The sequence below is a fragment of the Cibotium barometz genome, chromosome 8 (assembly GCF_041138505.1).
Source record: "Cibotium barometz isolate CiBa-2024 chromosome 8, ASM4113850v1, whole genome shotgun sequence".
Lineage (NCBI taxonomy): Eukaryota > Viridiplantae > Streptophyta > Polypodiopsida > Cyatheales > Cibotiaceae > Cibotium > Cibotium barometz.
Genome location: NC_141053.1, coordinates 13,438,284 through 13,453,157, shown reverse-complemented (window position 1 = coordinate 13,453,157; position 14,874 = coordinate 13,438,284). Strand labels below are relative to the sequence as shown.

Sequence of the window (14,874 nt, the reverse complement as noted above, 5' to 3'; positions counted from 1 at the left end):
GAGGGGTGCCAAAGCTAGAGATTCCATCAAGTAGTCCACCCTGCAGGTACCTCCTAAGTAAGAGAAGGGCATCGGAGGAGGGCCATCGAGACATCCCATGATAGAGAACAAGACCATGTGTAGCTCCCAGCTCTAGGAAAAGTCTCCCATACATCGTGACCTCCTGTTGATCTATGTAACCCCATGTCAGTGATGTCTCCTATAGTCTGATAGGGTCATCCAGATCAAGTAGTGGGACCTAGTGACTCCCTATCTTGGCGTTGAAGTCCCCGAGCAGAAGGACTTCCCCCAGTTGTGAAACTCCATAATATCCCCATATAATGGTAAGTACGGTACTTGGACATGCTATGCGATGTAAGGGGAGTGGCTCGGTGCAAAATAACACACAACAATGTGAATGACTCCATCCCAAGTAAACTATAGCTGCACCCAAAGATACCATGCGTCCTTGTCCTTCCTGATGATGCTGTGATTCTGTCGGGAGGTGGGGTCTAGAAAGGACAGCTACCCCTCTCAAGCCATGTACTCCTGATGTGCGGGTCTCGGCTCGAAAAGTTGATTCCCGCTCGAAAAGTTGATTCCCGCTCGAGCTCGGCTATGTATGGTCTCAAGGCTCTAATGAGTAGAGCACTTTATAGAAAATGACATCCTTGCCTGTGAGAGTCTCACTCAAGGTGCCGTTGTACTAACCTCAAGTTTTTCGTCTCATAGGGCCCACGCCCCTATTTGGGGCAACGCTCAATGGTAATGTTCCAACCATCTATGTACATCACCCACTTTGCGGGCATGAACTCTCACATCTCATGAGATAGAGTATTGCATGACTCAATGATAGATTGATTGATATAATAGAAGTGATGTTCACTCACCAAGTACAATGTTTTTGTAGGCTTGCAGCCTTATGGCACACTTATCTTATCCACTCATAAGAGTGTGTTCACACACTACTAGCACACTAACCCTTTTAGGGGCTGTTCACACAGACATACGGATACACAAACAGGGATTTACACACATGAGGGAACACACGCACATGAGACTCCGAATCCCAACAGCAGGAAGCAGCATCAAGGAGCAAATTGACTATCTAACGGGAAATTCCAGCCATCAAAACTTGCTGAAAATTCCCACCATCGAAGGTAGTCTTCATACTTCTTGTGCGCTTCTGTAGCTTTCCATAAATAAAAGGGGTATAAGTCTTAGCTTTTCAAATTTTGAAGTCAATGTGTAAGCTGTCTCCTCAAGCCTGTGATGCCCGGGAATGATGTGGCTCCATTGCTTGGCTCCCCTCCGCCAATCTGTCAATATCTTGCACAGAATGCTGGTGTGCTACTGTGCCTGCTGATGCGTCACAATCCCCTCTGCTAGCCTGTCAATGTGTAAACTGTCTCCTCAAGCCTGGAATCCATTTTTGCGCTGCTTGGCTCCCCATTTTCCAACATGCAGAAAGGTATATATCGAGAAACCTTCTTTCTCTAGTTTATTTTAGGGTTCATGGGAAAGCAGGAACAAAACTTTAAGCTTCATCCTTTGACCTGCACTTCAACATGGCCCCTTCGAGGGCTGGGCATAAACTCTGGCTCCTCAGCCCTAGCTTAGAATAATATGCCGAGTGAGAGAAGGTTAGGAAGCAACACATACCTGCAATACATGGCCATTAATCTCGTCGCAGGCGAGCTTCAAATTGTCGACGCGGAAGGGCTGCAGGGCGGGGAAGATGCTGATGGGCTTCTTGAAGCCGTCACGCTTGACTTTGGCCGCAGAAAGGGAGAGGCGGGAGGCCGAGGCCAAGGCCACGGTAGACGGCGCTGCAAGGCTCGATTTGGTGACATTGTCCTGGCGAAGAGGCGGCGGGCAGGCGGCGGAGAGTGAAGCCACGCCCGGAGCCAGAGCTAGATGCGCCATTAGGAGGCGGCGCGACACAGCCTTTTCACTCTATTTTTAATTATCTATGAACCTATTATTACATATTAACATGGACAAGGAATCTTGGATTTCTAAAAAATAAGAGGAAAAAATCCCTTCGATTGACCCTTTCTATTCCTGTGTTTTGCTTCTTAATGTCTTTTACGTACCACAGCAATGCGCGGGTTGAGTACTAGTATTTAGTTAAGTTATAATTTGGCACAAACATGTGGGGGGAGAGGAATTTTCTCTTCTTTTTGTATTCTGAGAGTTGGTACCAAAAGAGTAGATTTAAATTCACTACCTCCACTTCAAAAGATATGAATGCTATCACTCTTCTCTATAGCCCAGGAGGCATGTTAATGTTTGAGTTATCAAAAGGATATGAAAGAGAGAGTGTACTCAAGCATGCCCTCGTCTCTTTAAGTAGTGGTATTTTGATGTGGTAGTGAGATATTTGTGTAAGATGTTTCATCCACAAACTACCTCACAATGACGTACACGCTCGATATAGCAAGGAGTTGCCCTTGTTGTTTGAAGTTTACTGATCTATAAGTTTTATGCTTTATCCTTGTTGTTTGTTTGAGCATCGATGACAACTCAAAAGTAATTCTTGAACACTGCATATTTCTTGGATGCTAAATGCCTCAAAAAGTAATTCTTGAACACTGCATATTTCTTGGATGCTAAATGCCTCAAAAAGTTGTACTTGTGTTGTGCAATGTATTTATTGAAGTTGATTGTGTATTCCATGTTCTTCTTGTTTGTGTCAAAACATGTGATTTGGAAAGGATATGAATCCGTGCTTTGAATGTACATTTGTTCTCGACATCTCTTGGTAACATCCTAGAGAGAATTAAAATATATGAGCAAAAAAAACACTAGCAAGTTGGAAAAAATGAGTAGTTGAAAACATATGTGAAAATTCTTGAATTATATTGGTTTACTATGTGACTGAACTAGTGCTAAGGGATGTTTACTTGGACAAAGAGTTGAAATGATACAAGATTGTGTGTGGGGAACTCAAACTTCTTTTGAACTCACAACATTGATGGCCTCTAGAACGTGACATTAAGGTGAGAGGATCCAAGGTCATGTACATGGTGGCACACAAAATGAGAGTGTAACTCAACTCTGACTCAAGCAAGTTTGTGAAAATCATGAACTTTGAAGATTTTCCTTTGCACTTTTATAAAGATATGACAAATAGTCTTGACCCTTTTTGAAACTATTATGTCATCATTTTTTACATGGATTTATGATATGTTTTTAAAATGCATTTTAAGAGATGTGAAAGCAATATTCATCTCTAAAAAACATAGATTTGTGTTAGATGCTCATTTTCACTCATCTTCGTCTTCACTTGCCCTATCATGAGTCAGTTTGTGCTGGTTTGTTTGTAACCCTAATTGGTTTCACCAAATCAACTGCACAAGAAGTCTTTAACCTGTTGGAAATTTTGTGTGAATGAAGTGAAAGGCATACAAATTTCTCTCACATCTCCTTAAGGAGGTTGCTAGATACTACTCGATTGGAAACATACTACAACTTACAGGTATCATTGTCTACTCCTTCCACCACATAGGAGCTATTCTTTCTTGATCATATCCAAGTGTATCCAAATGTATCACTGTCCACTCCTTCCACCACATAGGAGCAAAATTTTTCTTAATTGTATCCAAGTGTCATGGATCATTAAATGCAACTTCTCTATTAGCAAACTTCTCGTGTTGATAAAAATCCCCCTTTTCCCAATTCACAATGCAACAATTAATTACACACTATTTTAAATTTTCAAATATTTTGAGACTGCACATATTGCAAACTTGGTTCCAATGTCAAAAGTAGCTCCATGGAAAAGGGCTATGTAATTGATCCTAATGTGTCTTTACTTGTGAAACAATCATTTGGCACTATCTAACAATGAATTTGTCACACTCTCTCACTTAAAGAATAGAAGTACTCTATTTTTATGATCCAGATACTCAAAGGTTGTTTGTAGAAGAAAAATGTAAAAGGGGCGAAGAAGATGAAAAAGGAAAAAATAGCTGATGTCATGGATGACCACTAAAGCATCATTGGGTGTGGTCAGATGGAGCAACTTCTCAATTCAAAGCGAAAAGAGTGATGGTTACACCTAGAAAGATCCAACTACTCACAATCTATGATTATGTGAGCAACGAAAAACTATCATTAGATTTAGTATGATATTTGAGTGGTTTTTTCTTAATTTTCTCTAATCCACTTCTAAACTCATTTTTGCAAGATGAATTTGTTAAAATATTATTGGAATTATGGTTGCAGGAAAGCACACAAAGCTTGGAGAAGAAGAAGCAAGAATGCACACAACACACTGTGTATTAGATTGTGTCAATGTACAAAGATAAGTTAGCCCTCGAATGATGGGCGTATATACAAGCCGGGGGAAAAAACCTCCTAAAGAGGGAAAAAGTGCCCCAGCGGTCCTAAGTGTGTTCACACACATCACTGCCTATATATATGGCAACAAATCCCCCCTGGGAGTGATGGTGTGAACGAGAGCTGGCACTCATGTATAGGGAAGTGCCATGCCCGAAGTAGATCAGTCCACAAAGGAGAGCAAGCCCAAAGCTTTGCGGAAAGCTTCAAACTTCTCACGAGGAAGCGCCTTTGTGAAAAGATCGGCGAGGTTGTCTTGTGTTGGCACATATGCCAAGCTGATCTCTCCTACTGAGAGTCTCTCCCTGACATAGTGATAATGCACCTCAATGTGCTTTGTACGAGCATGAAAAACTGGGTTTCTCGCAACTGCCAATGCGCTCTGACTGTCAGTGAGTATATAGAGGTGGCAGACTCCTGTTCAACACCCAAGTCAGCCATAAGCCGTCTGAGCTACACACACTCAACCGTAGCTGTGAAAGCTGCCCTGTACTCAGCTTCACAACTAGAAGTGGCCACAGTAGGTTGCTTCTTGCTCAACCAAGATATGCATGAGCTACCGGAGCATGAAACAAAAACCACTTGTGGACACTCTTGTGTCATAGCAACCAGCCCAATCTGAGTCCGAAAAGCATGTAAATCTGGCGGCAACGATCCCCCCTTGGGATAAAACAACCCAAGATGTATGGTGCCACTCAAGTAGCGAAAGATGAATTTAACTGCCTTCTAATGCTGAGACCCTGGGCTATGCATAAACCTGCTCACCTGTGAGACTGCAAACTGAATGTTCGGCCTCGTAATGCATACATAAATGAGGCAACCAACAGCTGTCTGATAGAGTGTGACATCAAAGTGATCTCTAGCATCATGAAGACTCAACTTCAAACCTGTCTCCATTGGAGTAGCAATAGGCTTGCAGTCTTCAAGGCCAAATCTCCGCAACAATGTCTCAATATACTTTGTCTGACACAAAGCAATACCTCCATCATACTGCTTAAATTGTATCCCCAAATAATGATGCAAATGCCCCAAATCTGACATCTCAAAAGAGGCATTCAAATCAGCCTTAAAATCAGCAATATGACTCTCATTTGGTCCTGTGAGCAGCATGTCATCGACATAGAGAGCAATGATTAGATATACATCATCCACACGTTTAACATACAAAGTGCTTTCTGTTGGACTATTCTAAAAACCATGTGGAGTCAAATATGCATGTATCTTTTCATACCAAGCTCGTGGAGCTTGCTTTAAACCATACAAAGCCTTTTTCAACCTGCACACTTTGTTTTCTTGCCTCTTTGAACAAAACCATGAGGTTGCGATACATACACCTCCTCATGCAAATCTCCATTCAAGAACGCAGTCTTTATGTCCAACTGATGTACATTCCAACCATTATGAGCTACCAATGCACAAATGCTACGAATGGTAGTCATACGACAAGTGGGAGCAAAGGTTTCATCAAAATCAGTGCCCTTTTCTTGAGCATAACCCTTTGCAACAAGTCTAGCCTTATAGCGATCAACACTGCCATCTGGCTTTCGTTTCAACTTAAAAACCCACTTACATCCAATGACCTTTTTACCAATAGCCAAATCATACAAAGACCATGTACCATTCTTCATTATAGCATCATATTCACTTTGCATTGCAGCCAACCAATTTTTTGATTTTTGTGCCTCATCAAATGAAAGAGGTTCTTCCTCTTCACACATACTAGACACAGCTAAAGCATAACAATCTGATGCATAAGAGGCATGCTGAAAACCTGAACGAGTACGGCTAGAAATAGGTGCATCAATTTTATTATCACGCAAGATTTGCACCAGCCATTTAGGCATACCTCTAGCCTGCTCATTTTCAGCCCTATCCTCATATATTACATCCTGTAAATCTACATCAGAAATAGGCTGATCTATGATGTCATTTGAAATCTGCATAGGCTGAATATTTACCTCATTAGGACTTACATTTGAATTCTCACCTGTAAACAAAGGCACAAACGTATCAAATACATCCCGTGAGCTCACACCCGTCTCTTTGGTACATGACAACAAAGGCTGCACAGCATCTTCCACAAAAATAACATCTCGACTAATCAAGATACGTTTTGACTGCGGATGATACAATCTGTAACCCTTGCTCTCAGCACTGTAACCAACAAAAATGCATTTAACAGCCTTATCATCCAATTTTCGACGTTGTTGCATAGGCACTAAAGCATAGGCCAAGCAACCAAAGACACGCAAGTGACCAATATAAGGCTTCCTGCCATGCCAAGCTTCGTATGGAGTAATAGACTGCAAGGCCTTAGTGGGACACCTGTTGAGTACATATGCAGCACACATGATAGCCTCAAGCCAAAACGCATGTGCCAAAGCTTGGCTCTTGACCATACATCGTGCCATCTCCATAAGTGACCTGTTTTTTCTCTCAGCAACACCATTTTGCTGAGGGGTATACGGCACTGTACATTGGTGTTTTATCCCACGACTAGCCAGAAATGCATCAAACTCTTTAGACATGTACTCCCCCCCTCGATCAGAACGGATGGTGCCCACAGTACAATTGGATACATTTTCAACTATAAGCAAAAGCTGTTTGAAGCACAAAAACACTTCGGACTTTGCCTTCAGTGGATATACCCATGCTTGAGTAATCATCAATGAAAGTCACGAAGTACAAGTGTTTACCAAATGACGGAGTTTGCATAGGCCCACATACATCACTATGTACAAGTTGCAATTTGCGAGTGGCCCACACAGAACCATCCTTTGGAAATGCAGAACGCTGCATTTTGCCCAAAATACAGCCTTCACAAACATGTTTTAATGGTGCCTCAAGAGGGGGCAATGAAGCAACTATATCAAATTTCTGCAAACGCAGCAAACTAGCAAAGTTCAGATGACCAAAACGAGCATGCCATAGTTTTGCATCTGAAACTGCCTTTTCATCAGAAACTGCATTTGCTGAATCTTCCACACACTTGTCATAAAAATTGAGCCTATATAGCCCACGAAACAAGGTGCCAGATATAATCATCGTATCACCAGAAGTCAAATCATGAACAGTACATTTGTCATCCACAAATTTGACTACAAGTCCAAGTCTAGCAAGCGCAGAGACAAACAATAGATTCTTCTTTATCCCTGGCACATACAAAGCATGTGAAAGTGTGAAAGCGCTGCCATTTGCAGTAGTAAGCATAATTTTACCGACGCCCTTCACTGGGTAAGAAGCATTATTGGCACATGTGATAGTATTCCCATTAGAGACAGCCTCAAGACAAGTAAACATATCACGAGGCGAGGTAATGTGCTTTGTAGCACCACTGTCAAAATACCATACATCAGAGTTAACAGAAACTGCCAAACATGCATCATGTACAGATGGGTCATACTGGCAATACACGCTAAACGCCCATTCTGTATCTTGCACAACATTTGCAGAATCTGCATTTGTAGAAGCATCCGCTATTGTGGCTGCATTTGACTCTTTCTTCTTTGCCTCTTTAGCCTTTAGCTTAGGGTAATTCTTAATGACATGATCAGTTGCCTTACAATAGTTGCACCTGATCTTTTTCTTATCTTTATCAAAAGCCTTTTCAGACCTATTGTTGCTACCTGTGGAAGGAGAAGAAGTTGCAGACCTACTAATAGGAGAAGAAACAGTGGAAGGGACTGCCTTACCACTTCTTCTCTGCTGGGCAGCAATAAATGCTTGATCAACTGCACGCTGCCTAGCCCTGTTTTGCCTGGACTGCGCTTCTTGCAAGAGCTTGCTGACTAAAGTATCATACTTGACAACATCAGGTCCTCAGTAACAAGTCTCCACGTGGAAGCAAAAGTTTGATATGACTCAGGTAAAGCATCAAGAACAGTTTGCACAAGAGAATGATCAGGAATAATCTCACTTGCAGAAATCAATTGTTCCTTGAGATCTTTAATCTCAGCAAGAGAAACATTCATGTCATCATCTTCCTGCATAATCTTCGATTCTAGCTCTTTACGCAGGTGAAAGATTTTTGCCTCGTTACGTCCTACATACAAACCAGCTAGAATATCCCAAGCCTGTTTTGCTGTTTTAGCTGAACAAATATGTGGAGTGATGTTACGTTTGATAGAAAGTGCAATCAAGGCATAAGCCTGCACATCTTTACCATCCCAATGAGCTTGTTCAGCAGTGGGTAAAACAGCAACAACAGTAGAGCTGCTAGAACCTGCAACATCCTCAACAGATCCTACATCCACAGAACCTGGACATACATCCATACCCTGCACAATGTTCCACACTCCTTTTGCAACCAAAACATGCTGCATCATGTATGCCCAAAGTGAGTAGTTGCTGTCTCCATCCAGTTTGTCCTCAACAGACAACATGCGAAATACATCATTGTTGTTATCAGCCATGGCCACTGACTGAAACTGATGCAAAAGTTACCTGTAATGGAGCAAAGACTGAACAGAAAACAACTCGTGCTATGTAGCACGGTCCACAATAGAATACGTATGCGTGTTTTGCAGAAAACTGCAATGTCAAAATTTTTGCACAAAATGACGAACACCTGTACAGAACTTGTAATGCAAAAACGGAGCCCGAAACGACCTCAGATGCGATTTCTGCAAGCGCTCGTGAAAGCTCACCTCAATCGAAGAATGTGAGTCGGAGGGTGCTAGCGACGTAGCCCTGGGAGAGCTGATGCCTGCTATGATACCAATTGTTGGAATTAGGGTTGCAGAAAAGCACACAAAGCTTGGAGAAGAAGAAGCAAGAATGCACACAACACACTGTGTATTAGATTGTGTCAATGTACAAATATAAGTTAGCCCTATAATGATGGGCATATATACAAACCGGGGGAAAAAACCTCCTAAAGAGGAAAAAAGTACCCCGACGGTCCTAAGTGTGTTCACACACATCACTGCCTATATATATGGCAACAAATATTACAATCCAGCCTAGGTCTCTAGGTTTCAGCATAGTATTACAGCCAAGCTAGGGTGGGATATTATGATCTTTCATATGGATAGTATGAGAGATATATATATATATACATCAAACGTCTACTAAAGACCCAATGGGCATATGGGAACAAAGCATAATTAGCAAATCCTCTCCTCTCTGGGTCTCTGTATGAGCTTCCTCAGCTTTGAAGATGCACCCATTTCTTCCTATCTCATGAGGTGGCTATTAAAACCCTAAGATCTCTCTAGATAATCATCATACATAAACGTGTATAAACCAGGCATAAACTCATCCACCCAACCACCCCCGAGCCCAAGGGTGCACACATAAATACAATGAAGTACCACATACCTTACCTTGGTGTCCCATACCACCAAGAGATATGATATCATTCTAGCAACACATAGCTCTAGTGTGAAATGGCATGAGAGTAGATACAATCCTCTATATACAAGAGGACATCCTTTGAGTGTGCCCCATGCCCCTATTATATAGGAGGGTCCTCAAGTGACTCTTGTGTGACCCTTGGATGCCTGACCCTAACCTCAACCCCTAAGATTAGCCCTAACCCATGCTCCACTAGAGTTTGCTCCCATGCTCCCATGCTCACAAGCCTAATGTGGGTTAGCCTCCTAGTATATGCACATATAATGTGCACATAACATACTTTCCCCCTCTCAAAACATTGCACTCTTGCAATTGAAAGAAGGAAATTTGCGCTGAACATTCTCAACGGACTCCCTACTCGAATCCTCTATTTCCCTATCTTTCCACCTAATTTTAACCTCAGGGATTAGTTGACTATGAAGTTTCCTTTTCCTAAATTCAAGTATCCTCACCTCCCAATTTCTCTTTCAATCTACTGACATGAAAGACTGGATAAACTCTAACATGTGGAGGCAGTTTTAGCTCAAATGGAACCATGCCAAATCTGATGTATAACTCGAAATGGACCACAATACGAGCATTTTCTTGTTGAAAAATTCTGAGAGTCTTTAGAAACTTTTAAATAAGCCAATGCTCTTGGTTCAAAAGACCAAGGTGAGCGTCCTCTATCATCAGCATAAAACCATGCCCTATCCTGAGCACTCCTAATAGAATCCCGAGCTTCAGTTAGCATTTCCTGCATATCACGTAAGAAATCCCTCGATGCATCAAGCTCAATGTCCTTAAGACTAACATCAATAGGTGCCTTGGGTTGAGACCCATACATAGGCATGAACGGACTAAAACCAGTAGCCGTATATGTTTAGAACTTTTATAGGCAAATTCCATCATTAGAAGATACTTTTCTTAATTTGATGGTTTTCCAGAGACATGCACGAAGCATATCCTCTACAATCTGATTCACACACTCTGTTTGCCCACCACCAGACTGCGGGATAATCGGAGGAATTCATACTCAAAGTAGTTTCCTCATTGTAAACCATTCGGAATAAAGTATGAAGACATGGCATTATAACGGTAGGAACCAGGGATCCATCGGTAGCTCGTCGTACCCACATCTACATAGGGAATTATCGACGTCCCGAGCTACCCATATCAACATAGGGAGTCATCAACGTCTTGATGAGTCACATATGTACATCCGTAAACCATCAGGTGGACTGTATAAATCACCTAAAGAACGAAACTTAAAGAAAGAAATGCTAACAAAGGAAGAATCCAAAATTCCTTAATCCGAACACAACAAGATAAGCTCGTTGAATTCTAAAGAAAGAGATATCAACAAGTGAAAATTTCGACGAGATTACACTCATCAAAACATGCAAGCTATAAATTTAAAAAAATTATCTAGAGAGAACGCCTACACTACAACTTCAAGTGAAGTCAAAAAATGAGATTGTCTTTGAATGTTGGGGTCAACATGCCAAGTGATGTAAGCAAGGCAACAATCATGAACCCAAATTATCCCATAAGATAATATATGCGATGAATCGCTAGAATCCCATACCACCATGATACCACCCTCCAAAGGTGTGATCCATATGCAATCGGATAATCTGGTTGGTGTCCTCATGAGAAATTTGAAAAAAAGGGGGAGTCCAAACTATATTGAAGACGGTCCATGTCCATACGGAGCCCATATTCCAAGAACCAAGTGGAAACTCAAGCATACTATACTCCAAGTCCATACGGAGCCCATATCCTAAGAACCAAGTGGAAACTCAAGCATATTGTACTCCAGGGTGGCCCTCGAGTGCTAGCTATCTCAAGGAGGCAAGCCTTGAGTACTTATGGGGATCTATGTGACTGATGTGATGAAGGTATGTAACTATATAGAAGATTGCATCCACTACCACCAGGGCTGCGGCAAACTCTAGCTAGATAATATGGTGCGGGACTGATGGTTCACTACAGCTCATGCGGGAGAGCATCAAGACTTGGGGCCTCACTGCCAATCCTCGTGGGAAAATATGACCCCTAGAAGGCTGATCCCATACATCCAAGCTGGTGTGATGAGGGTGTCAAAAAGCCAACCCTTTGTCTTGGGCTCTTATAAATGTGCCTGGAAGCACTATCATGCTTAAGTAAGCTCAAGGTTGCATATTCTCGTGTCACTCTAGCATGTGTTGCAGGAAGCATGGTAAAGTGCGGGCCACTGAAAGTGACACCGAGTTAGACATAGGATGAGACATTCTCCACAAGATCCCCTCTATATGTGAAGCTCAATTTGGATGTGAAGGGGCAAGAGGTATTGAAAGCCATTATCTTGGTTTTACCAAGATTAATAGTGAGGTCCTGTTGAGTCAAAAAGTCCTATAAGGCATCCAAATGTCTCTGAAGCCCCTCTGGTGAATCTGAAAGAAGGATGATGTCATCTACATAAAAGTAGTAGGGGGATCAATATGCCTGCCCCATTGTGGGACCATCCCGACCTAATCTTTCAATGAAGCTAGAGATCTCATTAATGTAGAGGCCAAAAAGAGTGCATGATAGAGGGAAACCTTGTTTCACCCCAATAGCGCTGGAAATCTTCTGCGATGTACCTCTCATGGTCATCTTATAATTATTAGGATCAAGTGGATCTCTAGCTTTGAGGATGGGGGCAGACCAAGATGGTGGAAATCCTTGGTGGGGTGGAGATCTGGCCGCGGCGGGGGTAGAGGTGATGAGGAATATAATAGAGGGAGCATGCATAAGAGTGCCACGTGTTCAGGCAAGCGATGTTTTTGAAGTTTCCTCCAGGCCTCTTTACAGTTCAGCCCTAAGGAGAGTGTGTATAACTCATCCTCTTTCCGAGCATAGAACTCCCATTTCTTGTGTTGGGTTTAGAGAGAGAGATAAGTGTTTTAACAACTCCATCTTATGTTGGACACAATCACAAACAAAGGTCATTCAACATAGCCATGGTAATAAACAAATGTCATGCAACATAACCCTAGCAATAAAGATGGCATGTGCAACATAAGCATGTGCCACAAATGAGGGACATCTCATATCCTTTCTAGATCTGTGGATCAATCGTAAACTTAGCACATTGTTACTGTCATTGAGATTTACTTTTTGTTTTGTTATTTCTAACACCACACCCTTTAGAGATCTCTCATTTCTAAGGTTCCTTTTTTAATGATATTTAGAATTCTTTTGGCAAATTAAATAAACCCCATGTTTTTACTTCAATGTCTCAAAGTGGACATAGTATTTAACATTATCTTCTTCATATGAAAGGTGTTGTATAATCTCAATTAAGTTTAGTGTCATGTTTCCCTTGTCCTTCCAATATTGTTGCATTGACGTATGTATCTATACAACTACAAACAAATACGCCAAATAGTTGTGTCAAGATATAATCTAATGGCACAAAGAGTGCACCAACAAATAGATGTTAGCTCAAACTACACAAAAATACCGAGTTTCCAACCAATCCTATAAGAAATGGGACTCGAATAATTCCCTAAATTCCTAAATTTAACTTCTTTCGTTGATCACATCCTCGTGATCGTGTTGAAGACCTTTGTGTGGGGAGAATTGGCAAGTTGATGGCTTTTGATGTTGAGTGATGTTTAATGGTTGTCGTTCCTCTGGAAGGAATAAGAAAGGTTAGTTAGTAAATGAAAAGATTAGAGGTTAGCGGAAATTCCTAATGGGGTGAGGGGATTGGGGTATTTGCGAATGAATACATTTTTATATTTTTGTGAGCCTTGTTTTTTTGTGTTAGTTGGGAAACTAAGAGATGTTAATAATAGGGAAGAAGCGAAGGAATGATCTGGAGGAAGATAGACAAAATCATCAAAATGAGATTGTGATTCTCAATTCCTCAGCTGATTCATTGAAGCAACATTCATCATTTGAAGAAGTTGGCCTTCGATGATGTCCCTTTTTGTGGCCAGATTCTTATCAAATGTTGTTGAGTATATGAGTGACATTATCAATGAGGGATCCATCAACAATGTCAAGATGTGGTCCTAGTAGTGGAGTCCTTTGGATTACCCACCAAGTTTGGTGGACTGCCTCTTCGAGAATGGATGGCCCCCTTTGAGCACCCACTTGAGGTTCTTCTAAAGCCATACATTCACCTTAAGACTAAAACCTGATTTTTCTTGGTCAACCTCTTCGCTTTTTCTATTCTCCATCACATATCCCGGCAAATGTGAGCTATTCTCAACATCAATTCCCGTGGACTTGTATCGCTTCCTTTGCATTGTTACCTATCCCCATGAAGTGGCCTTGGGTCATTATACATTGGTGTCCCTGCTCCTGCTTCATGTACCATTTGTGCAACCTGTGGTGTGGGTGTGCTTCTTGAGGCTACTCTTTAAATAAAGCTTCCAAGCAAGAACCTTCCCAAACATGCTTCCCCATCATGTATGCACGTTGCTTAGCACTTCGTAATAAGGCATTCAGATACACATGCATCATATAAAGTAATCTTATGTTTATAGCCTTCCTCTCAACAAGATTTTTTCTTGCAACATGTGCCTCTTTTAATGGACTATTTGTTATCTATGGTTTAATAAAAAAACTATTAGCAAAAATTCCATGCATATGCAATTAAGTGAAAGTAGGGTTGGGGCTCATACCACCATAAACATAAGGTTTCCCCAATGTGCAATCTGCACTTCCCATCAGCTTAACAATATATCCATGGATGGGATATTGTTATCAAGTACATTGCCTTCTCACCACCATTTCCTAGTTAGAAAACTTTAGCTTCTTGTCACCTTCTTGGTTCTACATAATCTCCAGCTTTCATGTATGGCAAGGTGCTCGTTTCTTAGATTTACCATCACAAATTTCCTTGTGTGTTGTTGCAATCTTTGCTTCCAATGGAATAGACATGAACACTCTCATTCCTCCATTTTATTCTTTGGTCCCCCATTAAAGACCATTCTCACTGCTGCAAGCCAATTTGCACTAGCTTCATCAGCTATGAAATTGTGGAAGTCTGTAGGTAGGTAACCACATTGTTGCATAAAACTTGGCTTTATGTATCTTTTTTTTTTCGCATGTTGCTATGATCATAAGCTCCTACACAGTAGCATATTAACATAAAGTTCTAAAATTATAGTAGGAATTGTTATAGTGTTTTATGGAGAAGGTTAACCAAAGTGCATGTATCTACTTGGGAGCATATACATG

At 41.4% G+C, this 14,874-nt stretch overlaps 1 protein-coding gene across 1 annotated transcript in view; it reads right to left on the bottom strand.

The window, feature by feature from the left end:
• The window catches only part of LOC147635931 (uncharacterized), a 44,540-nt gene extending 42,576 nt beyond the window's left edge, over positions 1-1,964 (bottom strand). The window contains exon 1 of the mRNA XM_086801330.1: positions 1,642-1,964. Within this exon, the coding sequence (XP_086657456.1) occupies positions 1,642-1,905 (264 nt within the window). The 5' untranslated portion in view covers positions 1,906-1,964. The remainder of the gene's footprint in view (positions 1-1,641) is intronic.
• Positions 1,965-14,874: the final 12,910 nt, after the last annotated feature.